The 26,013-nt window shown below is 51.5% G+C and overlaps 1 protein-coding gene across 1 annotated transcript in view; it reads right to left on the bottom strand.

Moving 5' to 3' along the window:
* Positions 1–26,013, bottom strand: part of TRAIP (TRAF interacting protein) — a 280,748-nt gene that overhangs the window by 19,218 nt on the left and 235,517 nt on the right. Inside the window, exon 13 of the mRNA XM_085625058.1 lies at positions 2,099–2,224. Within this exon, the coding sequence (XP_085481184.1) occupies positions 2,099–2,224 (126 nt within the window). The remainder of the gene's footprint in view (positions 1–2,098; positions 2,225–26,013) is intronic.

Raw genomic sequence — 26,013 nt, 5'->3', positions numbered from 1 at the left:
GGGGGGAGGTCATTCTCAGCTCTTCGTTGTCCTCACACCCCCGACACCAGTACTTCGAGCCTCCGCTTCGACTAGAGGCGCACCCGACGCCGCCAGGAGCAGCGCGGCTCTCGGGGGGCGCGGCTTCCTCACTCACCCAGGAGCGGCGCTCCAAAATCCACCCCCGTCACGTGACACTAGTCAGGCCGCTTCAGAGCTCGATACAGCCCTCGTTTCCTCAGCGCAGCCTCCTCACACCCCCGGCTGCGTCGCTGGCCCGCAACTGTCACACTGGAGCCCCAGATCTCCCCACAAGGCCCCAAGAGACTTCAGGGACGCTCTACTAGATCCTGGTCCGCGGCAGTGAGTGTTCCCAACTAAGGTTCCAGACCGGGGGGTGGTTAAAGTTAAACAGGCGATATGCACACCCAGGCAGTCACATTGGTAAGCCAACTCCTGGGGACTACAGCCAAGTCTCCTTCCTCTCTGTCAGGAAGATGATCAGTCGATAGTTCTGGAGTCCAGTATCCCAGGGGTCTACCAGGATGTAGGAGTGATAGTCCAGGAGGGTGTCTCGCTTCCCTGACTCTCTTCAGAGGTCTTGATTAAGTAGGAGCGCCCTGGGTAAAGGTGACCTCAGACAGTGGCCGGGGACAGGGACAGGTCAAAAGGTCGAGGGTGGTATCGGCTGAGGAGGGAAGTATCGCAGAACCTCAGAACTATCAATTTCCCTCTCTAGCGCATCCACCTCCCCACTCAGATGCCTTACTCCTGTCTACCTCACAGCCCACCTATCAACCCAAAATGGCCGACCTACCTCACCCCTATTTATAACCTGGGCCCTGACTGACCAGAGTGGTCCAGAAGGTTCCGGAACCCCTCATGATAGTCTATGGCCCAGGTCCTAGGGTGACAGTTTAATCCACCATTTTGTGACAACACTAAATCCCTTCTTCCATTTTAGTGAGACACCTTGCGCCTCACCCTCAATTAGTGAGAATGGGGCGCCCAGAGCCTCTACGTCCACACCCAAAAAGTTTAGTAGACAGAAAAAATGAGAAGGTGAAAAGGGACAAAAAAATAATAAAATGAGGAGGGAACTGCCAAAGGGCTGACAGGTCTAACACTAAGACAATGAAAATCTCTAAGGGAATTTAGAGTGATAATGTTAAACTTTGGTACAGTGTTCTTTCATTGAAAGCCCAGGAGTCTTTATTCCATTTAAGTTTACTTGTCAAAAGAGTTCATTTTAAAGATTTTTCACCCCTTTCACACTGTGCAACTACATTTTGTCATTGAAGAAGTATGATATGAAAAGGTCAAGGGCACAAGAGTATGTGTACGGTTGTCCATTGTTGAACAAAGCACAGACAAAATGATTGGACAGTAGGCTGATTTCCGACTGAAAAGGAGCAGTTTCTTACCTGTAACTCCTGTTCTCTTGTAGGGGTATTTCCATGATAAGTCATAAGCAACCCTCCCTCCTCCCCGGTAGAATAGACAGAGGGATGCATAACATAGAGCATGCATTCTCTTCTCATTGCCCTCAAAAGAACTGAAGTAACTGCCACTAGCTGTGCATGATGGGATATTGGTGGTCTCTGGGAACTTAAAGGCACAGCTTCTACCTTCTATTTTCAAATACATATAATGGCAGCCTATGGGAGTACTCTGTCCTTTCAACTATCATGAATAAATAGGTTTTGTGAAGGAGATTATTCTGTGTGTTTAATACTACACAAATTTAGAATACTGGCTACCTTTTTTCACTTCTTGATGAGGATGCGGTTAGTGTAGCCTATGTATTTAGGCTGCATTATTGTCTTTCTATCTCTTAAGTGTCTTTGCAGGCCTTCCTGAAAAAAGGCGTAAAAATATCCACTTAAGAAGATATATCTAAAGAAGTGCTCTGGGGTCCCCGCACGTGGGCGGGACTATTCAAGTGCTTATGACTATACATGGAAATACCCTACGAGTGAACCTGCCTTTTATGGAAAAATCTAAATTAGTGAGGAATTTTTTTTCAAATAACCTTTTATTGTGGGGACATAAGGCAATAGGTTTATAGGATGCACTTGTTATGATTTTTCTTTGTACTAAGTTGTTAGACTGTACTTACAGCGCCTTTATTCTGATGAGGATTTAACAGGCTACCGTGAGGCTTGCCCTTTAAAAGAGAGTTCTTGATGAAGGCAGGTAGATGAACCTCGTCATCATTAGCTTCTTGGTGCTCCTCTTCTCGATGCTGTTTAGAATAAATGAAAAACATTTATTATAGGTGCTCCTCTTCACTGGCTCCAAATTTTTGACTTGTTTCCAGACAGAATGGTGCTTTCAAGTACTTGCTTCTTTCTTCCTTCCAGATATCCGTTGGAGAAGGAAAACGAAAATTTGCTTAGCAAGCGCAATAACATGGCAATGTGCGTTTCTTTTAAATAAATACTCTCCACAAGTCAGCAATATATTTCATAGCCAATGCAACTCACATACTATGAAAGAAAGAACAGACAAAGAAAATAGGTATAGCCTTTGCAAGCTGGCTCACTTTTTAAACGTATTTATTAAAAGCATGTCACACAAATAAAATGGAAAAAAGAAAAAGTGCTGTCCTCTATATGTGGGCGCCTTATGCTTGCAATAAAAAAATATTGATTTAAAAATCTTTCACTGATGTAGATGCTTTAGTGATTTTTTTTTAACAAGCCTTCCAATTTAGCAATGCATTTATTATATTACTATTATAAGTTACTTGCCTTTGCTAACGCCTTATCTGGTAGAGACTATCTAGTTGCAGATTCCTTACCTTAGAATTATCCCTAGGTGTCAGACAGGATCTGGAAATATTTTGTGAGCATTACCCCTGCATGCCGATAGGTGGTGTCGTTCAGCGCTACATGGGGTAATCGCAGCGCCGGAGGTGCCACAACCCCAGCACGCTGACATCAGTTTCTTTTCGTCACTTTGATGCCAGGAGCATGGTGCCACTAAGTGTTCCGCTGGTATGGAAAATTAGGGCCCTGAAAGGGAGCACAGCACTGTCCCTAGAAATCTGTTCACGTTCAGAGAACCCGCCAGGTGGTGAATCACCAGAGAAATGCCCTGACTTTTCAGCCACATCCAGAGACGCAGTGTCTCTTGATAAAGGGTTCAAGACCCCACCCATCCTGTTTGTTGCAGAACCAGATGGCAGTGGTGTTGTCCGTTACCACTTGCACTAGCCTTTCCTTGATGGAGGGTAGAAAGGCTTTCAATGCAAGTCGGATCTCTCGGAGCTCCAGCAGGTTGATGTGGAGTCTGGATGCCTCTGATCTCTACCCCTCCCGGATGGCCGCCCCAGCCCAGGAGTGACAATTCTGTCACAACAGTCAGATCTGGTTGGAGAAAGGAGAGGGGTCGGCCACTGACCCAATTGCTGTTCATTAACTAACACTGCAGATCTTTTGCAGTGCCCTACGAGCTCTGGACAATGTTGGAGAGATTCTCCTGATGCTGCGTCCACTGAATCTTCAGGTCCCACTGCAGAGCCCACATATGCCAGCAGGCATGTGTCACTAGCAGGATGCAGGAAGCCATGAGGCCCAGCAGCCTCCGAGTCAGTCTCACCAAATTCAAGAATAGAGGCGGAAACATCAGTATCATAGCCTGAATATCCTAAACTCGACGTTTGGGAGGATCAGCCCAAAACTGCACTGTGTCCAGAACACACTCAATGAAAGGGAGTGTCTGACAAGGGGCCAGGTGAGACTTTAGCACGTTGACAGTGAAGGAGGTCGGCCGTAGTCTGGAGGTGGGAAACAACTGCCTGGGACGCACTCTGCCTTCAACAGCTAGTTGAGCGTAAGCAGTTGCAATTTCTTCTTTTTCAAAAATAAATGGAGAGGGCGTAGGGCTAGGATATGATGAAAACCTCCTTCCTTCCAGGGCACCAGTAAGTAGCAGGAATATCGACCATGACTTACTGCTAATGCTGGCACCATCTGTATGGCACCCTTGGCCAAGAGAGACGCCACTTCCTGGTGGAGAGGAGTGATGGTCTTCCGTCAGCATGTCGTAAGTGGGTGGCATGGGTGGAGGGGTGGTCATAAAGGGGACGGAGTAGCCCCTTCGGACAAACTGAAGAACCCAGCAGCCTGAGGTTATTAATCTCCGGCGGTGCAGGTTATGGCGTATCCTGCCGCCCACTCGTCGTCCATGATGGTCGGAGGGCAAACTAAAGAGTCTCCAAGGCTGCAGTTGTCTGGGGAGTGATGGACTGGGCCAACCTCTGCCTGCCCTTCCCACACGGTCTGTGGGTGCCACGTCCTCACTAACGCAGGGGCTGGCAATGTTGCGTGCCGTGGTGGCTGGGCAGATAGAGACGTAGCAGAAATCCCCTTCTGTGACCACAAAAGGTGAACTGGGGTTGACAGGGGCCATGGAAAGGCCCAAGGACCTAGCTGTAGCTCTGCAGTCCTTAAAGTGCTCCAGCACAGAGTCCATCTGGTTTCCGAAGAGACAGGAGCCAGCAAAAGACGGGAGCCAGCAAAAGACGGGAGCCAGCAAAAGGCATGCCTATATGAGAAGCTTGGACATCCTCTGAAAAGCCAGTTGTCCTCAGCCAGGTGTGGTGCCATAAGGCCACCAAAGAAGAAGACTACTTTCCTCGGTCTGATTAGCCGTTGTGATAGCCGACGGAGAGTGGCATAAAGGGTAATGGTGGTGGTGGATTGCATCTTCGGATGCTTTCCCTGCCCATTGTGGCCCCACCACACTACATGACACCTCCCCGCAGTGCGGTTGCAACGCTTCAACCAGGGCAGGCAGGGGCCCAGTAGATCAGGTCAGGTGCTCCCTGCTCGCAGGGGACCCACTCCACTCCCACCAGATGACCACCATATTACACAATGCATGGACAGAGTGTCCCCCCTGGGTGTCCCCAGTCCTGCTACCCAGGCTGAACTCACCTGTGTCTGAACGTATTCCCCAGGGGCCGCCACTACAACTCCAGAAACTGCTGTCAATATTGTTGATAGAGGTGGCGGACCTCCAGATCCCCATGCCATCCAAGATGCTAACTATCCATGGAAAGTCTCCCAAATCCCACTGGCCAAAGTGCGCCAGTTGGTGGTCGGACTAGCACACAGAGCCTGCGGTGCATCCAGTGCAGGCAGCCTCACCGCTGTGGGTGCAGAGGCTACAACACCCAGGAGGCCTGCCTCAGAAGTCTTCTCTGTCTGCACAAAGGAGCCCCAAGCGTGGACCCCGCAGGTGCCTCCATTCCTGCCGCCCAAGGCAAAGCCACACTTTTTGTGCCTCTATTTTGCCAGGCAAGTCTCCTTACCGCCAGGTGAGCCAGCGAAAGGGGCAATAGTGATGTTCGCTACCACCTCACAACAGGCGGCCCGCCAGCAGCAAGGCTCACAGTTCTAGCGCCCGCGCCAGTTCAGTGACTCTCAGTCACTCCTGTCCGTCCCCAAGGGGGTTCTCCTCTCAACCAGCACAGCACTCCCCTGTGTCATCGCGGCTCCGGCTCACAGCGGGGGACTGCAAGCTCGACTCCGGGGACCAAAGGCCGCCCTCCTTGATGCCGATCGGCCAATGTGACCCAGGCGGGCTACAGGGATGCTGGCATGGCCCTGAGCTCACATCGGCACCCGGAGGCCTCCAACCAGCGCCCGCTGCGCCAACAGTGATCCAGGGGATGCCAGCTCACTCCGCCGGCACAGGGCTGAGGGCAGCCTCACAGTCTGTCCGTCCATGCGCTCAGAGGAGCAACCCTGTTGATCAGGCTACCGGCCAGCCAGCAAAGGCAGGCGGCCCTCAGTTCCGATACAGTTAGGGAGTTACAATATATTTCAAAAGAGTTCAGGATTGCAGGATGATGAAGGATTTTAGATGTGCAGGCGGGTGGCGCTAGAGGGAAACTACGTCCTGTTAGCCATGTTGCCAAGCCATGCCCCGCGATTTTAAATTCCATTAACTTATTTAAGTAGTACAGCACCTGTCCTGCATAGCAACAGATTCCTATTGTAAAGGGGACCACCGTTAAATTAATTTGATTGTTGCGTTTTTAAAAACTACTTGAGCTTGCATTCCTTGTTTCTGCTGCCTGGGTCTTGTTTATCTTTAATGCCGGGCATCGATTTTACAGACAGAGCTCTTATACTGGTTAGAAGGAGGAACCTTTATAATAGCACTCCTGAAGGCCCCCTGTGTGGAGAACAATTACAGCTCGAGCGGCGGTCCCAATCCGCATCTTAACAGTGGTCGTGAGTTTAGGAAGCTGGCTCTGTATATACTATACCAAAGTGAGGTATAGTGTGCACAGAGTCTAGTGGATCCCCAAAGGTAGGCAGAGGCTAAAGTAGATAGTACCTTACTCTCCATTTGTGGTAGTGTGGGTGAGCAGCTTTAAGGCCTTATGAGAGGGTAATGTTAAGCATTTATTGTACACACTCAGCAAGAAATCATTTCACACACTCAAGGACTGAACTCTGACCAATTTGTTTTGTATAAAAATGTCCTTGAGATGTATTTTATTTCTAGAACCAAGCCAGGCCTGGTAAAGGTAGTGAAATGATACTTTTGCAGAAACAATACAGTTGAATGCAGTTGTATGTACATGATTTGCATACAGGTAGGCTAGTTATTCAAAAACAGTTGTAATTACTTTACATGTACTTTATAATTACTTTGTCGGTATTTGTAATATTACTTTTCAGATAACTCTTCTTACTCAGTGTGATATCCTAGATACCACACTAGGACATTTCCTGGATAGATGGTAAGTCCGTTTTCCTAAAAACACAGTTTTCTTAGGTTCTCATACAATTTTCCAACTCTCACACTTAAAACTTTTTCACAGAAAAGCAGTCAATGCAGTTCTATGAGAGAAAATCAGGTTATCGGTTCTAAGGTAAGTACTCTGTCTTGGGAGTTGGTTTTCTGGGATTGGAACAAGGGTTTCACCCAGGGTCAAGGACACACTCTCAAAGCACCTTCAGCTGCACTAGGGCGGCCGGGTGCAGAGTGCTGAGGCCCAATGTTATACAATGGGGTATGGGGGCCTCCGGTTGGTGGCTGCTCACGAGCAGGTCACCAGGTTGAGGGAGCAAAGGTCCTGGATTTAAGCTCACGGCAAAGGGGGGTTCAAGGTAGCACCCAAGGTGCACCCACAGCAGCACTAGGGCGGCTGGGTGCAGTTTTGGAGTCGGGTGCTCTGTTACTTTCAATGGGGATTCTCTGGTTTGAACAAACACTGCAGGCTTGGGCACGAAAATCTTCTGGAGGCGACCACCGTCTGGAGAGGCAAGTTGGGATGTCATGGGATGCCGGGACACCATCAGTTGGGCCACCTAAGGCCATGGGCCGTTGGGTGCACAGGGGTCTTTTGGCGTCGGATTCTTACCAGCTCCAGTCAGGGGGATCCTCCAGAAAGGGTCTGCAGGCGTCATCAGGAGACTCGAGGCAGGTCAGGGATCACCTGTTCCCAGGCCAGGATCGTCGGGGAGACCTCCTCTTGGTGTTGGGCCACTCAAACTCGGGCGTCGGGTGCAGACTAGCGGATTTGACCAGACCCAGAGTCTGTTGGTGAGCAAATCCGGTGCTCAAGGGAGACAAAGTCTTTTTAGTGAAGGCAGGGCAGGTCCTCCGGGTTCTAGGGGGCTGCTATCTGCAGGACACACCGTGATTCTGCTGGAGCAGGTCTAGGTCGGGACAGGCCAATAGGGCTGGGGCCAAGTCAGTTGGTGTTCTCCTCTTCTTCCTTCAACACGGCTCTTCGGTCCTTCTTCTGGTTTCTTCTTGTCTGAGGAGGCAAGGTTCGGGGTGGTCCCTAAATACCAGATTCAGGGGCATTTCAGGTAGGTACAGGTTGGAACTAATGGGTCCCTTCCTTGGTGTGGGTACACCCCCAATTATCGCACCCTTCACTCTGTTTGGCTGGGTCCCTCCATCTTCAAGATGACGGGGACTGAGAGTTGAGCTTCATCTCGCCTCCCCACCTGAGGGGTAGGGTGGCAAAAGTGGGCACACCTCTCCTCCTAACTTGGTTTTCCCACTGATTCTCCCGCCCAAAGTGGGGGACAGAACCGGTGGGGCCAGTTGCTGTGAGCAGCCAATGGCTGGGTCAGCTTACAAAGGCGGCAAGCCTTTAAAGCTTGCTCTTTGTGGACCCTGCCCATCCAGGGGGAGGTGGTTTGGCACCTATGCCCAGGATGTGCTTTGTTTCACCCAGGGGTCCAGAAACATGTCTGGGGATGGCAGTTGGCGAGCAGCCAGTCAGCCAAGACACTAGAGGGTTAGGTCGTTTTTCCAGGGAGCAGCTTTAATATGCCCTCTGAGTGCATTTGGCATTAAATCCCACACTGGCATCATTGTGGGTTTAATGTGCTGAGAAGTTTGATATCAAACTTCCCAGATTTCAGTAAAGCCATTATGGTGCTGTGGAGTTTGTAACGACAAACTCCCAAACCATATACTCTTTGTGACTTTACTGCACTTACAATGTCTAAGAACAGACACTTTAGGGGTACAGGGCTCATGCACCTGTACCCTCACCAGTGGTATAGTGCACCCTGCTAGAGGGGTGACTTACCTATACCAGAGGCAGTGGCTGTAGGCATGGCACACAGGGATGGGTGCCATGTCGACTCTTCACCTTTCTCTGCACCAAAATACGCAGCCTGCAATGGCAGTGTGTGCGTGTTAAGGTACAGCACCTCTGAGGGTGGCACAATATGTGCTGCTGCCCTTAGAGGCCTTCCCTGGTCACAGTGCTCTTGGTAGCCATGGTACCCATTACAAGGGACTTACATGTGGTCAGAGTTGCCAATTTGGATGATCACCAGTACAGTTTTAGGGAAAGAACATAGACCTTAGATACCTGGTTGGCAGGAACCCAGGGCACACTTAGTCAAAGAGCATCTACATCAGGCAAAAGGCGGGGGGGCAACCATGCAAAAAAGGGGCACTTTCCTACAGTGAGTAACTGGGCCAAGTCGTACCTCTTTCAGCACTTGACTCTCTGTAGTAGCGTGGGTCGAGCAGTCCAAAGGTCTTCAAGAGGAAAGCAGGTGTGAGACATACACAGGGCAACACACAAAGTACAAAAACTAACTGCAATAAGCTGATTGTCCAGTTATATGCTTGTTTATTTAATGAAAAAAGTAGTATTATAATATAAGCACATAAAAGCATACTAACACCCTAAATAATATCCACAGTCTCTTAAGGTCAGCGCACAGTTGTCTTCCTGTGTGGTATACTAGAGTCCCTCAACTATCTAGTGGGGCTGCTCATTTCCCATTCAACAATGCCGGCAACAGATGTGATTACGTTAGTTCCCACACAAAAAAATGTACATTTGGCCTTAAGAGTCAATTTTAACAACGCTACAAATTACGCTTGTGCAAATGCCAGGCAGGCCAGACTACTTACAACAGTCTAACCCAACCAGATGGCAGTTGGCAAGGGCGGAGGACTGGTGCATGTTTTCACCAGCTTTAGTTTCTGAAGGCTGAGAGGCTGCGACCTCTTGAGTTCTTTTCCCGATGATGAATTGGGCCTTCACAGTGCTCGTACGGCCTGCATCTGTGTCAGATGTCCTCTTCTCGGCTGCTTTGGCAATCAGTAAGTATTCTTCACCGCAGCCTTGGCACAACAATCCAGGATGACAATCCTGGCTTCATTGGTAGACCCCTCCCAGCACACTGGAGGGGTGGGGTTAGAGACCAGGCAAGTTGCACTTCGCTCACTGGGATCCACTAGCCAGGATGCTCACTTGGCTTCTCTACCTCAAGGCACTCTCCTCCTCACAGAGTCCGCTGGTCTTGGCAGACAGGCAGAAAGCTGGTGCTCCAGACTCAGGACAAACTCAGGAAAAAGGGTTTCTTTACTTCCTGGGTGAAGGCCACCACCCAGCACAGAGATTAGCAGACCTTGGGGCCTAGTCCAGGTTCCAGCAGGATGTCTTGTGGATCTTCTCACCAACTGTACCTGGCTCTTAATAGTGCTGTTGTACAAAGTTTGGGTCTTACACTCCCACTCAAATCCAAATAGCCCTAGTCCCGCTGAAAAATAACGGTTTCTGGAATCAAGGTGGCCTTTGATGCGCAAAGGCCACCTTCATGCTCCCCATCCTCTACTCTGTGTGTTCCCACTCCAGCCCTTAGAAATGTCAGTAATTCACATCACCTGTAGAGGGGTTGCCGTCCTTACGTCTACTAGCCTTTCCAGGCCATGAACGTCCAAAATGGAACCCAAAAGCCTCCATGATATGTACTAGGCACATGCACGCATTTATCCTAGCACGCACAAGCAACTATCATGCGCTGCCAGGTGCTACACAGTCACAAAGTAGGACAAGAAGGGTGATTTAACTATACAACATCAGAACTGTAGATGAGTGGGACAGTAGGCACCATTCCAGGGCCAGGTAAAAAGGCCTGACAACACTACTGATTCTTACCAAACACAAAACTGGTAGGGTGCCACCAATGCGCTTGTACCACTTAACTTCTGTCAAAGGCAGTAGCCCTCTACCACTATGAGGGCATCATTGGCGCGCCTGTCCCAGTCTGACAAGACCACGTTACCATGAGACAGGCTTAGGCCATCGCACACACGAGCGGTGTTTGCCCATGACCAAAAATCCGGACCAGAGACCTAGATATCCGTGAAGCTTGAGAAGTCAGTGCTAGGGTCTGTCACCATGCAGGGGGACTTTTCTGTCCTACAAGACACCCCTTCCAGATCATATTATCCCGAACCAACTCCTAACGTGGAGACGTTAAGCAGTCTGATCGGCAAAACCAATGGGACAGTCCATCTGCTTTCCCGTGGCTCAATCTGGCTCTGTGCTCCATTACAAAATCAAAACCTTGAAGAAAAATAGGCCATCTCAACAACTTGAGATTCTCTCCCTTCATAGACAACCACCTCTTCAATTGATTATGATCCGTTTGAACTACAAATCTAGTGCAAAATAAGTAATGGCAGGCCAACCCTATCACAAAGCACTCCTTTCCTATGGCCACTCCGTTCCCTTCTATGGGTAGTAACCTCCTTCCAATTTAGTCCACCAGACGCTCTCTACCTTCGTCATCCAAGTGAGCTATAAAGGCTTCTACTCCCTTAACAGAGGCATCAGTCTGTACAAAAAAAGGCTGACTGTAGTGCGCCTTTCCAGAGAGCGCCAGACTACACAGTGCGTTCTTCAGCTTCTCAAATACCCTTTGACGCTCCTCTGTCCAAATCACTTCCCTGGGCTGCTTCTTGGAGGTCAAAGCAATGAATGGGGTAACTTTACTCCCATATTTAGTAACAAAGTGTCTGTATTAATCCAGGAGCCCTATAAAAGCCTCAACTTAGTCTCGGTAGTTTGCACCTCCTACTCAATCGCAGACTGCATCTTGGCATTCAATAGGCGAATCTGCCAGTTCCCACCTCATGCCCTGGGAAGACTAAAGAGGACTGCCCCACCTGACACTTAGTCACCTCAATGGTCACTTTAGCCTCCTGTATCCTAGCCAACACCTGACCTAGGTGCCTAATGTGGTTCTGTCATGAACTGCTAAACACCGCAACGTCATCCAGAGAGGCCAAAAAAACTCAGCCAGCCCTGCTCAACCCAAAGGTTATTACTTAAAGTGATTTAACCCCTCTGACATAGCAAATGCCGTCTTCTCCCCTAAAGTGATCAGCTAAAACCCATTGGTCAAATTCAAGGTGTTCAAGTCCTTTGGAGCACCCAACTGATTCAGAAGCACATCTGCTCACTGGACTGGATGGGCATCTGTCTTCGTTACCTCACTGAGGGCTCAGCCGCCTCCACAGACCACAAATCTGTAAACCCTTGCTTTGGTATTTGGTACCACAGAACTAAACCAAGGACTACTAGATCTTGCAATAACTTCCAAGTATCCAAGTACAACATATTAGCAACTGCCGCCTTAATGCATCCTTTAATCTGGTCAGATATTCAGAATATTCTGCCCTTTACTGGCAGACTGTCTTTCATGTCTTTGTCATGGCCACAGACTGCCGTTAACTTGTGAGTCAGCGAGAAGAGGTTGGAAAACCATCCCAAAGCCCCTCTACACTCTCTCTGCAGCTCAGGTGTCAACTCTGGGCCAAGTGAAGCCCTTCTACAGTGCCATCGTTCACATTGCCATGCAGTAGGTCAGGAAGAAGCTCACGGTCTTCCTCAACCTCCTCTGCCATAGCCCTGACATTCACCTTGTAGCGCCTTCGGAAAGAACACATCAGCTGGTTCACATGAAACACTCCGTGGTTGCCTTGTGGCACCTGTGTCCACCAAGTAGTTAACCTTAAATCTTCTTACCTATCTTGTATGACCCACACTATTACTCCTCCAAAGCCCTGGGACAAATATGCTTAGACCCAACACCTCCTGATGCTTCTGATACCCAGTCATCATAGCTTTCTGGTCATGCCATTCATTCAATCATAAGCCTTTGGCTTGTCTGAAAATTTTCCTTCACCAGACTTCCGTATCGCACCATGAGCTTCCTGAGACCAGTTACAAAGTCTGCCACACCCTTCTATGGGGACTCAGAGGTTCCTTCCAGCCATTATCTAACTAAAGTGAGCGGACAGGGTACAGGGAATCTATACAGAAGTTCAAAGGGACTGACCTCAACTCCCTTCTGTGGAATCTCTCGGGAAGCAAACAAGTGACAAGGCAGAAGAAGATGCCACTTTTTTCTGAGGTTCTTTGCCAGAGTTCCCATCATGGTCTTGAGTGGACGTTTGAAGAATCGTTGCCGCGAGACATCCACAGCGCACCCGCTGTAGCAAAACTCAAAATACTGACTACCTTCCGTCTTGAAATCACTCACGGCTCAAAAATTAATCGGATCACCATTACATGTGATATATCCTCATAATTGTAACCCTCCAAACCTTTTCACTTATCAAGTGATGTGCACCTTGGCCAGCCGGGTTGGAATTATCACCCACGGAGCGATTTACATGAACTTTCAACTTCTCCTTCAGCCCTGAGGAAGTTGCAGGATTATTTCCATTGGCGACGAAACACGTGTTGGCAGGTTTTCTCTAGCTCACTTTTTGGAAAAAGAAATTAATTCACCTAAGATGAACATTGACATTCCTTTTGAAATACATTTGAATTGAACTATACCTTTGTCTCCAATACAACTTTACGTGTGCCCAGGACTTGGCTTCACAAGACGTTATTCTTGACCTCACCCATGGGCAGTTAGGTCCAGGCCGTGAGCTGCCCTCCGGACCACCACTGCGAAAGATGCCCCTTTCTCTGTAGTCACTGTGAGAGGAGAGACGCGGCCAGCATTTGCTGAGGTGTCCAGATCACTGACAGCAGCCAAATCCACGTATCAGGTGTTATCGACCATGGGCTCTGCTAGGGGGTAAGAATAACCATGGGGATCCTCATATCCACTCCATTCGTGTTCCTCACTAGGTTTTTCAGGGAAAAAGCGCGGTCTTTCATTCAGGCCGTGTGGGTCTGGTCGGCGCCAGAGCCAACATCATGCCACATCTGTCCATATCAGAGTGGGAATCAGGATGGGCTCAGCACCACCGATGGGAGTATGGGGAGCTATTAACGCAGCCACTAGAATGGTCCTCGAAGTCGTGAAACTGCAGCCCAGGTGGATTCGGATCCACCAACGGATCCTGAGGGGCTGACTGGCATCCAGGGCAGGCCCACCAACGGAGTCCCAGTTGGAGGCCCTCCTAAACCCCTGGGGCCCAAAAGGATCTCCAGGGGGGTTCAGCTGTCCAACGTTGAGAGTTATGGGCTTGTAGAATTCACAAAGTTGGGCGGGGATCGCTCCAGCTCTGGGAAACTCAGGGAAGCGGACCCTGTGTCAGATGCCAGCTGGGCGGGAACAATCTATGAGCTGGGCCTGGATTTGCAGCACCTTTCCCTCACGTCGTCCGAAGAGTGCGACGCACAGAAGCCGAAGTGCTCTTCAACTTCTTGGACTTCTTTTGATGAGACTTACCAGAAGAAGCCCAGGATTGCGACAAGGATCGAAGTGAGCAACTTCAGCGTAGTCCTTAGACCTCCCTTGCAAACGACACAGAGAGGTGAGGAGTCGGTCGGTAAGCAGCCAAGAGCTTCCTGGCACACTTGCCTTAGGGTTCATGGTCTGGCACTATGCACAATTCGCGAATTTGTGGTCTCCCGCTAGGCAACACAGACACACCAAGTGGGAGCCCATAACCAACATCTGTCGATAACAGGCTCCACAAGACTTGAACCAAGTAAGTTTCTTCAGAGACATACTGAAAAATAGGCACACTAGTCGATAAAAAGTTGCTAAAATCCAGTCAAAAAATGACTGAAGGGAACTCCTCTGGATCCACACTGAAGGCGCAGAAAATAAGGAACTAAGGTCAGTTCCCTAGTGTGGCGCCTATTTAGGCACCGCACACACGTTCCTTCCAGCACAGACAACACCAACAACGCCATTTGAAGCTGAAAGACGCCACTTACCGGCGCACTGAGGGATTACTCAAAATTTCTTTCTAGATCCAGTCTGACACTTGGGGAATATTCTAAGGTAAGGAATCTGCGGCTGCAAGTATTTTTCAAATAAATGGTGTGTTCTTATCTGTACCTTTTCAGAAAGCCAAGCACAGAAGTAATAAAGAAGAAAGGGTGATTAAACAAGGGAGAGTACGGCACTGAGAGGGGTGGAGTAAATTGCAAAGTAGTGTAAAAAAATTACAGAAAAGAGGTAAGGAAAAGAGGGAGTCCGGTATAGAGAAGAGTGAGGGGGTGAAAAGAGGAGGTGGACAGAACAGATGGAGAGGTGAGGATAGAAGACACAGGGTGGAGTGAGGAGGACAGGGGAATGAGCACGTATGAAAGCGAAGTGGAAAGATAGGAAGGAGTGGTAAAAGAAGGAGGGCAACACAAGGAAAAGGGCTAACAAATTAGGAGAGGCAGTGCAGCTCTTCGATTGAGTGAGAATTTAGCTGAACTGTATTCTTAAAGTGGCTAAAGTGTTCATAAGTAAAGTTCTTAAGGACCTGATGCTCAAACTCAGCGATCATGGAACGATATGCGGTCCTCACCTAAACTGCTGCAACAGGTTTGCCCTGAAAAGGCAGCAGCAAACACAGCCATCTGCCAGAGTAAACAACTTGTGAGGCACATTATGCTTGTTTTACAACTGTGCTATAAAAAGTATCTTATCCAAGAGGGGGAACTATGGGCTTTTAAATATTGAGGTCCAGCATACATGCCCAAAAGGCAATGAAACCAGAAGTAGTATGCAGTTCCTAAAGTGTGATGCAGGTAATGGTAAGCGCTCAAGGGGTAACAGGGTATGGATAATAGGGTGGGCAGGAGAAGTAATTCCTCCTTTCGGAAAAGAGACCCTCACACACCCAACAAACAGGTGTCTTGCTTCAACATCGGGTCTGCGCTGCAATACCCGATCAGGCACCCGTGATGGGGCCTTCTTGGCGGAGATCTTTATTCCCAATGCTGTTGGATGTAATGCGTGTGAGGGCCCTAGTGGATATGTGTTAGACCTGTCAGCCCTTTGGGTGGTCCCTCCTCATCATTATTTATTTTGTCCCACTTTTGCCTCAAACCCTGTTATAATTTTTCCTTTTTGCCAGTGGGAAAACAGGGGTGAAGCTGAAAGCTCCCCTGGAACCACTTCCTGTCGTTAGCACCCCCTTTGAAAGGGTGGGCATCGACATTGTGGGACCGTTAGATCCGCCTACTACAGCTGGTCACAGGTTTATCCTGGTTCTGGTGGATCATGCCACACGGTACCCAGAGGCCATACCTCTGAGGACCATTACTGCACCTGTTGTGGCTAGGGCCCTGATGGGAATCTTTACCCGAGTGGGTTTTCCCAAGGAAGTTGTGTCCGACAGGGGGACCAACTTCATGTCAGCATATATGCGGGCGATGTGGAAGGAGTGTGGAGTGACCTACCGGTTCACCACTCCTTACCACCCCCAGACCAATGGTCTGGTGGAGAGGTTCAATAAAACCTTGAAAGGCATGATCAGAAGTCTGCCTGAAAGCCTGCGGAGGAAATGGGACGTCCTCCTACCCTGTCTATTGTTTTCTTACAGAGAAGGGAGTGGGCTTCAGCCCCTTCGAGCTTTTGTATGGGCACCCTGTGCGTGGACCTCTCAGCCTGGTGAGAGACGGATGGGAAAGAACTCCCAGAAAGCTTCCCCAGGACGTGGTGAGCTACATGCTGGCCTTCCGGAGCCAAATGGCTAAGTTGTGGAAGCAAGCTTCTGACAACTTGGAAGCCAGCCAAGCAGTGATGAAGGCGTGGTATGACCACAATGCTCACCCGGTGGAGTTGGAGCCTGGCCAGAAGGTGTGGGTGATCGAACCAGGAGAGCTTAGCGCCCTCCAGGATCGCTGGTCAGGACCCTTTGAGGTGTTGGAGAAGAAGGGTAAGGCTACCTACTTGGTGGACCTGAAGACCCCTCGTCAGCCCCTACGGGTGCTGCATGCCAACCGCCTCAAACCCCACCACGAGAGGCCCGAAGTCATTTTGATGATGGCGACTGACGGAGCGGAGGACGTGGAAAGCGAGCCTCTCCCCGATTTATTTGCGTCTCAAGAGAAGGATGGGTCGGTGGAGGGAGTGATTCTCTCCCCATCTCTAACTCCTGAACAGCAGGAGGACTGCCGCCAGGTCCTGGGACAGTACTCTTCGTTGTTCTCCCTTGTTCCGGGTAGGACTCACCTGTGCGTCCATGATGTGGACACAGGAGACAGCCCACCTGTGAAGTCCAAGATCTACCGGATGTCAGACAAGGTGAAGGCCAGCATTCACGGTGAAGTCACTAAGATGCTGGAGCTAGGAGTGATCGAACCTTCCAGCAGCCCCTGGTCCAGTCCGGTGGTGCTAGTACCAAAAGCCGTACCACCGGGTGCCCAACCGGAACTGAGGTTCTGTGTGGACTACCGGGGACTGAACTCAGTAACCAAGACTGATGCTCATCCGATCCAAAGGGCGGATGAATTGATTGACCGGCTGGGAGCTGCCCAATATCTAAGTACCTTTGACCTTACTTCTGGGTACTGGCAGATCTCTCTGACTGACGGAGCTAGGGAAAGGTCAGCCTTCTCCACGCCCAAAGGCCACTACCAGTTCTGTGTGATGCCCTTTGGGCTCAAGAACGCACCTGCCACGTTTCAGCGTCTGGTGAACCAGATCCTCACTGGAATGGAGAGTTTCTCTGATGCTTATCTGGATGACATAGCCGTCTTCAGTAACAGCTGGGAGGATCACTTGCGTCACCTGCAAGCTGTTCTCCAGGCTCTGAGACAAGCTGGTTTAACGATCAAGGCCAGCAAGTGCCAGATCGGGCAGGGGTCGGTAGTGTACCTTGGACACTTGGTGGGTAGGGGAGCGGTGCAACCCCTCCAGGCGAAGATCGAGGCCATCATGGCCTGGGAACCCCCCAAGACTCAGACTGAGGTCCGAGCTTTTCTGGGCCTCACCGGATACTACCGCCGCTTCGTGAAGGGATACGGTACCATTGTGGCCCCCCTCACGGAGCTTACGTCCAAGAAACAACCTCGACGGGTAGTCTGGACAGAGGCTTGTCAGCAGGCCTTTGTAAAACTGAAGCAAGCCATGTGCGAGGCCCCGGTCTTAAGGGCCCCAGATTTTTCCAAGGAGTTCATTGTCCAGACGGATGCATCGGAACATGGCATTGGGGCAGTGTTATCGCAACTCAATGAAGAGGGTCTGGATCAACCCGTGGTCTTCCTATCCCGGAGACTACTTCCCAGGGAACAGAAGTGGAGTGCAATAGAGCGTGAAGCCTTTGCAGTGGTATGGGCTCTGAAGAAGTTGCGGCCATACCGGTTTGGCTTGCACTTCCTGGTTCAGACCGACCACAGACCCCTTCGTTGGCTGATGCAGATGAAGGGGGAGAATCCCAAGTTGTTGAGGTGGTCTATCTCCCTACAGGGAATGGACTTTCAGGTGGAACATCGGCCTGGAGTGGACCACGCCAATGCAGACGGTCTCTCAAGGTATTTCTGCCTTAGTGATGAGAACTCCCAAGGGGTTGGGTAGCTCTCCCCACTTTCAGCTGGGGGGGACGCGTGTTAGACCTGTCAGCCCTTTGGGTGGTCCCTCCTCATCATTATTTATTTTGTCCCACTTTTGCCTCAAACCCTGTTATAATTTTTCCTTTTTGGGAACCACCAGATTTTTTAGTGTTGATGCAGGGTCAGGGAGCCATTTTCCCTACCCCTGGAACTTCTGTCTGAGGGCCTGAGACACAAAATGGTGGCCACCCATTGTCACCTGTGACATCATCAGAACCCACTGGAGATTTCTGTAACCTTCTGTAACATTCTAGAACCCTGTGACAGAGTGAGAGGCAGTTTAGAATGTTGGGAGGCCATCTCAGAGTGGCAGTTGGCAACTGACTAGAGAGGAGAGAGGAGCAGTTCAGAAGGAGGTCGGAGTAAGGCAGCAGGGGTGGAAACCAGTGCTTGGAGTGGGGTCCAGAAACCCACCCTTGATGCTAGTCCCTACTGACCAAGCCCAGCCTAGAGCCCTGTGTGGGATCAAGATCAGAAAAACCATCTTAAGGACCTAAATATTGTGAAGAGGCCTTAAAGAAGAAGAACAGCAAGTTTCTGACCTGTTTAGCAGTGTCCTCCTGGAGTCCTGACGTCGAGAAGCCTGGAGACCTGGGGCCTGAGGTGGAGAAGTGGCGCTGACAGAAGGCAGACGTCATACCCGGAGCCGCCAGAGGTCGAGTGAGGGCGCCGACAGAGGTCGTGGAGAGGCACCGGAGGTCGAGTAGGAAGTCACCCGAGGTCGAGGTGAGGCGTCGACGGGGGAGTGAAGTCCGCCCTCCGGAGTCGCCGGAAACCGAAGTGAAGCGCGCAGGAGGTCGGGAGTGGAGGTCGCACTCCGGAGTCGCCTGAGGTCGAGGTGCAGCGCGCAGGAGGTCGGGAGTGGAGATCGCACTCCGGAGTCGCCGGAACCCGAGGTGGAGCCGACGGAGGTCGGGAGTGGAGGTCGCACTCCGGAGACACCCGGAAGCGGGGAGACCGTAACCCTGTGACGCCGGAACACGACATCGAGCCAAGGCCGCTCAGCGACATCGATCCGGAGCCGCCTCACGGCACCGACCCGGCGTCAGGTAAAGCAGACCGACGCGACATCGAACCGAGGCCGCCTAGCGACATCGAACCGGAACCGCCAGACGGCATCGACACGGCGTCAAGTGGAACAGATCGACGCGACATCGAACCGGAACCGTCTCACGACGTCGACCCGGCGCCGAGCGGAGCCGATCATCGTGAAAAGGGCAGTAAGTGGTAGAAAAGGGCATCTGAGGCCCTGTGGAGCCCTAAAAGACCATTCTAGGGGCTAGAGGGGTGTTAGAACCAGCCTAGGAGTGCTAGGGGGTGAACTGAGACTGGTGCAGGGACCTGTGTGAGGGACTGTGTAGTTGGGAGAGCCAGAACCTAAGGTTACCCTCATTTTACCTCAGCTTAGGCCCCAGCCTTGACCAATCTAGTTGGGACATCCCCAGGCCACCCCAGTGACCCCAAGCTGTACTTGGGCATAGTAAAACCAAACTACCTCATAAATGTGATCTGGTGTGCAATTGTTATTGATTGCTTATATTATTTATTGAAGGTGCTTTATTTATTGTCTGACTGTATTTATTCCTGTATTGTATTTATTGTCTGACAGTATTTATTTGCCCTCTGTATTTATTGCACCCCTATTTATTCCTTGCTTATTTATGACCTGATCCTATTTATTGAAACCCCACTGTGGTATTATTTACTTGACCTGCTAGTTTCAAGAAAAGTCTTATGGTATTGTATGTATGTTTTGAAACCTGCAACTAAGAGAAAATAAGATAAAGACAAACTACTTTCTTTCATAATTTTTACGGTGTAGTGTCGTTTTTGGAACGGATGAACGCATGGTTATTGTGAGGGTGTGACGTACGCTTAACACGGTGCCTTCCTTACCGCTCGAGCCAAGCTACCACAGTGTGTGTTGGGAAACACCGGGTGACTGCAAACCCGGTTGCCCGGGGTTTTCTAACAATATGTAACTAGTGTAGGTGATGGTGATGTATAGGGATGTGAGAATAAAACAGGGATTAGTGATCCACTCAGAACAATTTTTAATGAGTTGTGGTCACTACCCAGATTAAAATCAGAACAAAACGCACATTCTCACTCTAAGGTATGTGAGGGTATGTGCTATTGAAAGAAGGATCCCTGTTTTAATCTCACATCCCTATACATCTCCGCCAAGAAGGTCCCATCACGGGTGCCTGATCGGGTATTGCAGCGCCGACCCAATAAGGACCAGACCAGACGATGAAGCAAGACACCTGCTTGTTGGGTGTGTGAGGGTCTCTTTTCCGAAAGGAGGAATTACTTCTCCTGCCCATACTATTATCCATTCCGTTACCCCTTGAGCGCTTACCATTACCTGCATCACACTTTAGGAACTGCATACTACTTCTGGTTTCACTATAAAAAGTATCCACAGAAAATAATTTCTCAAGAGACTGAAAATCATTTTAGGCAAAAACTATTAGAAAGAAAGTCTGACATTTTCCCTGACCAAGCATTCAGAAAGCCATATGCAAGCGAACCCATGCTTTATTAAACAGGCGTACTGAAATCACCTGGAGGTGTCCTGTCCTGGAAAGTATAGATTAGCTGTGAGTAGGACCATCTGAAGACAGATTTCAACCCCAAATGCAAGGACCCACATATGCTTGGTGATTTAACAGAACCCGCCAATCGTTCCGCTTAATTGTCAGTTGGGTAGACAAGAGTAACATAGTTCTATTCAGTGTCCAGCAAACAGATCTATAATAGCACAGACAGAAGAACAATTTGCGTAGATACTGCAATTGAGCTGTCAATTAATAGGAACACTCTTTCCTGGTAAGGCAATGAACATGGAAAATGTTTAGGTTTGTAGAACAAGTTACTTGCCTTCGGTAACGATGTATCTGTAAGAAACATTAGTTAGTTAGATTCCTCACCTTAGAATATCCCCAGGCGTCAGGCTGGATCCGGAAAGATTTTTGTAGCAATACCCCTTGCGCATCGCTAGGCGTCGTCTGCGGCTCCGCGTCCGTCGTTGGCGTTGTGCGCCGGAATGACGTCGGAGTACTTAGACGCCGCCCTCGCGTGCTGACGTCAGTTCTTGTACACCGCTTTCCGCGCCAGGGACGCTGAGCCATGCAAGAGACCGACACTGGTGCCAAAAAATCTAGGGCCCTGAAAGGGAGAACCTTAACCCTAGATGTCGGTTCGCAGAACGGGGAGGCTGGGTGGGTCGGTGAGGAATCTAACTAACTAATGTTTCTTACAGATACATCGTTACCGAAGGTAAGTAACTTGTTCATCTGTAAGAAACACGTTAGTTAAGATTCCTCACCTTAGAATAGATACCCCAGTAATACCAACCCCGGTGGTGGGTCTGCGAACCAAGATCACACCAGAAAGTCCTGGAGAACAGAATGGCCAAAGTGGCCATCCCTCCGGACTCGGCTGTCCAGGCAGTAATGTCTCGCAAACGTGTGCAGCGAAGCACGTCGCCGCCTGACAGAGGTCTTGCAAGGGGACTCCCCGCCCCAGTGCAGTCATGGCCGCTGTGGCCCGAGTAGAATGGGCCCGTAGCCAAACAGGAGGAACCTTTTTCGCCAAAGAATAGCAGGTCTTAATACACAACACGACCCACTGAGAGAAGGCCCGCTTGTGTACAGCTTTACCCTTCTTAGCCCCTACGTATCCAACAAAAAGTTGGTCGTCCACCCGGAACGGTTTGGTGCGGTCCAAATAAAAGGATGGCGCACGTTTTGGGTCCAGACGGTGGAGCCTCTCCATCTTTTGAAGGATGCGGAGGAGGAAAGAAGGTGGGCAGCGTGACAGATTGCCCGATGTGAAAGGGAGTTACGACTTTAGGCAGGAAAGAAGGACGTGTCCGGAGGACAACCTTGTCCGGATGAACTGAAAGGAAGGGAGGCTTAGATGACAAAGCCTGGAGCTCACTCACCCGCCTAGCGGAGGTGATTGCTACCAAGAAAGCAGTTTTCAAAGTCAAAAGACGGATGGGACAGTTATGAAGGGGCTTAAATGGAGCACACATCAGCAAAGTGAGAACAAGGTTCAAGTCCCACTGAGGCATTACGAAAGGAACAGGAGGGTACATATGAGTAATGCCCTTGAGAAAGCGTGAAACAACAGGGGACTTGAAAAGAGAAGGCTGATCAGGAAGCCGTAGGAAGGCAGAGATAGCAGCGAGATAACCTTTCAAGGTGCCTAGAGCAGAGCCCTGCTGGGCCAAGGAAAGAAGAAAGAGGAGAACCTCAGAAAGAGGGGCAGAAAGGGGATCCACAGCCTTTGCTGTGCACCATGCCACAAATTTGTTCCACCGGCAGGCGTATACCGTTTTTATGGAGGGACGCCTGGCTGCCAAAATGACATCACAGACTTCAGGAGGCAAGTCAAATGGCATCAAATGCCGCCGCTCAATCTCCACGCATGTAGGTGGAGGCTGGACAGGTTCGGGTGGAGGACCGTCCCCTGCTGCTGCGACAGAAGATCCTCCTGAAGAGGCAGTCGTATCGGGGGATCGATGGACATACCGAGTAGCTCGGGATACCAGTACCTTCGTGCCCAATCCGGAGCCACCAAGATGACTTGGGCCCGGTCGCGGCTGATCTTCTTCAGCACTCTGGGCAGAAGTGGTATAGGCGGAAAGGCGTACAACATACCGCAACTCCACTCGCGACGAAAAGCGTCTCCGAGCGAGTGCCGCTTGAGAAACTCCAACGCGCAGAACCGCTGACATTGCGCGTTCTCTTCGGTGGCGAATAGATCTAACCAAGGCTCTCCCCACTGCAGAAAGAGACCTTGCGCCACGGCCGAGTTCAGACGCCATTCGTGATCCATCATGCACCGGCGGCTGAGTTCGTCTGCTCTGGCGTTCAGAGAGCCCGCCAGATGTTGAACCACTAGGGTGATGCCCTGGTGTTCCAGCCATGTCCAGAGGCGCAGGGCCTCCTGACAAAGGGTCCACGACCCCACCCCGCCCTGTTTGTTGCAATACCACATGGCGGTGGTGTTGTCTGTGAACACCTGCACGACACTTCCTCGGACAGAGGGAAGGAAGGCTTTCAGTGCAAGTCGGATCGCCCTCAGCTCCAAAAGATTGATATGGAGCAGAGTCTCCGCCGGAGACCAGAGTCCTCTGATCTACGCCTCTCCCACATGGCCCCCCCATCCCAGGAGGGACGCATCCGTCACTGCCACGTGCTCTGGTTGGGGAAGGGAGAGGGATCTGTCGCTGACCCAATCGCGATTCGTGAGCCACCACTGCATCTGTTTCGCAGTGCCCTCCGAGATCAAGACGTGGTCGGACAGGTTGCCTCGATGCTGGGCACACTGAAACTTCAGGTCCCACTGCAGAGCCCGCATCCGCCATCTGGCGTGAGGTACTAACAGGATGCAGGAGGCCATCAGCCCCAGAAGCTGCAGCACCAACCTGACCGAAATCCAGGACAGAGGCCGGAAGATGGGAATCAGGGCTCGAATGTCCAGGACCCGCTGTTCCGGCGGATAGACCCGGAACTGCGCCGAATCGAGAACCGCCCCTATGAAAAGGAGCTTCTGGGAGGGACTCAGGTGCGACTTCGGCACATTGATGGAGAACCCCAGCGAATGCAGGAGGTCTGCGGTAGTCTGGAGGTGGGAGACGACGTGCTGGGACGAGCCCGCCTTCAACAGCCAGTCGTCGAGATAGGGGGAAGACTGGAACCCCTGATCTGCGCAGATGAGCTGCGACCACCGCCATCACTTTCGTGAACACCCGAGGGGCACTGGTGAGGCCAAAGGGGAGCACGGTGAACTGAAAGTGCTCTTTACCCACCGTGAACCGCAGGTAATGCCGGTGGGCCGGCAGGACGGGGATGTGGAAATAAGCGTCCTGCAAGTCCAACGCTACCACCCAGTCTCCAGGGTCTAGGGCAGCAAGAACCTGAGCTAAAGTTAGCATCTTAAACCGTTCCTTCCGGAGGAATGCGTTCACGCTTCTGAGATCCAAGATCGGGCGTAGGCCCCCTTTGCCCTTCTTGGGAACCAGAAAGTAGTGGGAATAGCTACCACGACCTACTTCTGGACCAGGAACGCACTCGACGGCCTCTTTGGCCAAGAGGGCCGAAACCTCCTCCTGGAGAAGATGCAAATGATCCCCCGACATACGGTGGTTCTGCGGTGGCATGGCTGGAGGGGTCGTCTCGATGGGGAGGGAGTAGCCCCTTTGGACGATTTGCAGCACCCACCTGTCCGAAGTGATGGAGCGCCAGTGGAGCAGGTGATGGCGAACTCTGCCCCCCACTGGCGTTGAATGGGCCTGAAAGCTCGGACTAGGAGGGCTTTGAGGCGGATGCTGCCGGGGTGGATGTGGACTGACCGGCACGTTGTCCTCCAGAACCGCCTCGGCGGAAACCACGTCCGCGACCGCGTGCAGGTTGGTTCTGCGGCCGGTGGCTGGGCGGACGTGAGGAGGCGCCCCTTCCTTGGCCACGAAAGGGGCGAAAGGCGGAAGTTTGCGGCCGCGGGGCTGAAAGACCCAAGGACTTGGCCGTGGCCCGGGAGTACTTGAACCGGGCCAGCGCACTGTCCGCCTTCTCGCCAAAAAGGCAAGTGCCATCGTAGGGCATGTCCATGAGGGAGCTTTGGACATCCCCTGAAAACGACGTGGCCTCAGCCAGGTGTGACGCCGAAGCACCACTGTGGTGGAAATCGCCCGACCCAGCGAGTCCGTGGTGTCTAGTCCCTACCTAATGGCATGCCGTGCTGCATCTCGCCCGTTAGCAAGTGCTTGGGTGAGTCGCTCCTGGGCCTCCTCCGGGCACAAGGGCAGCACGTCCTCCACCGTATCCCACAGCGAGTGGGAATAACGGCCCAAAAGGCAAGCGGTATTTAAGGACCGCAGTCCCAAACTCAGGGACGAGAACAGTTTCTTGCCAAACTGCTCCAACCTCTTGGATTCCCTATCCGGAGGAGCGGACGGGAAGGAGGATTGGGAGGTTGAGGCCTGGATAACCAGGCTCTCGGGGGTGGGGTGGAGGGAGAGGAATGTGGGGTCGCCCGGAGCAGGGCGGTGACGCCGGGCAACGTTCCTGTCCACAGGAGGGACTGTGGAGGGCTTGGACCAAGTGCCCTGGAGAACGTTAATGAGGGCCTCATTAAACTGCAGCAGAGGCTCAGTGGAGCTTGCTGTCTGTTGAAGGACCTCGGTGAGGACGTTAGTCCTCTCAGCCACAGCAGGCAACTCGAGCCCTAGGGCTTCGGCCGCCTTGCGCAGCACCACAGAAAAGGCTGCACCTTCCTCCGAGGCCACGGTCGGAGGAGAGATGAATCCAGCGTCTGGAGAGGTATCCAAACCGCTGGCGTCCCCCAATTCCTCTGCCCAGTCCTGAGACAATTGGGCCTGTTCGGCCAGAGGGTCCTGAGACCCCTCCCAGTCGCCCTCATCATCCGATTCCTGGTAGACAAGAGGAATGATCGGAGCCGGACGGTGGATGAAGCGGTCACCCATCGGCGCCGGTAACGGCGTCGGATGGCGCCGTACCGGCGCCGGGTCCGGAATAGGGCTAAATTGAGGCTCGACGCCATGCGGGGACGGCTTTGGGGGCGGAACCGGTGTCGGCGGCGTCGTGAGGTCGACCGGCACGCGAGGTCACCCAGTCAACCCTGCGGGGCCCGAAGGCGCGCCGGCAGGCGTCGACGGCGGAGCCAGATTCCTCATGGCCGTGAGGAAGGCACTGACCTCCGCCGGAGTCGCATCAGTCCCAGGGACCGGAGGGTTATGGGGACGAGCGCGGCTCCTGCGGCTCCGACGGAGCCGCGGGGGTGGAACCACCTGGACCCTCGGCCGGGTTGCGCGACCGGCGAGGGGAGTCCGAAGAGCGAGGACGCCGCTTGGACTTCTTAGAATGTTTGGAGTGACGGGACTTATCCGAAGATCCTGACGAGCG

Source organism: Triturus cristatus, chromosome 9 (genome assembly GCF_964204655.1).
Source record: "Triturus cristatus chromosome 9, aTriCri1.1, whole genome shotgun sequence".
Classification (NCBI taxonomy): domain Eukaryota; kingdom Metazoa; phylum Chordata; class Amphibia; order Caudata; family Salamandridae; genus Triturus; species Triturus cristatus.
The sequence above is the reverse complement of the archived record's forward strand: the minus strand, read 5'-3'. Positions and strand labels throughout refer to the sequence as shown.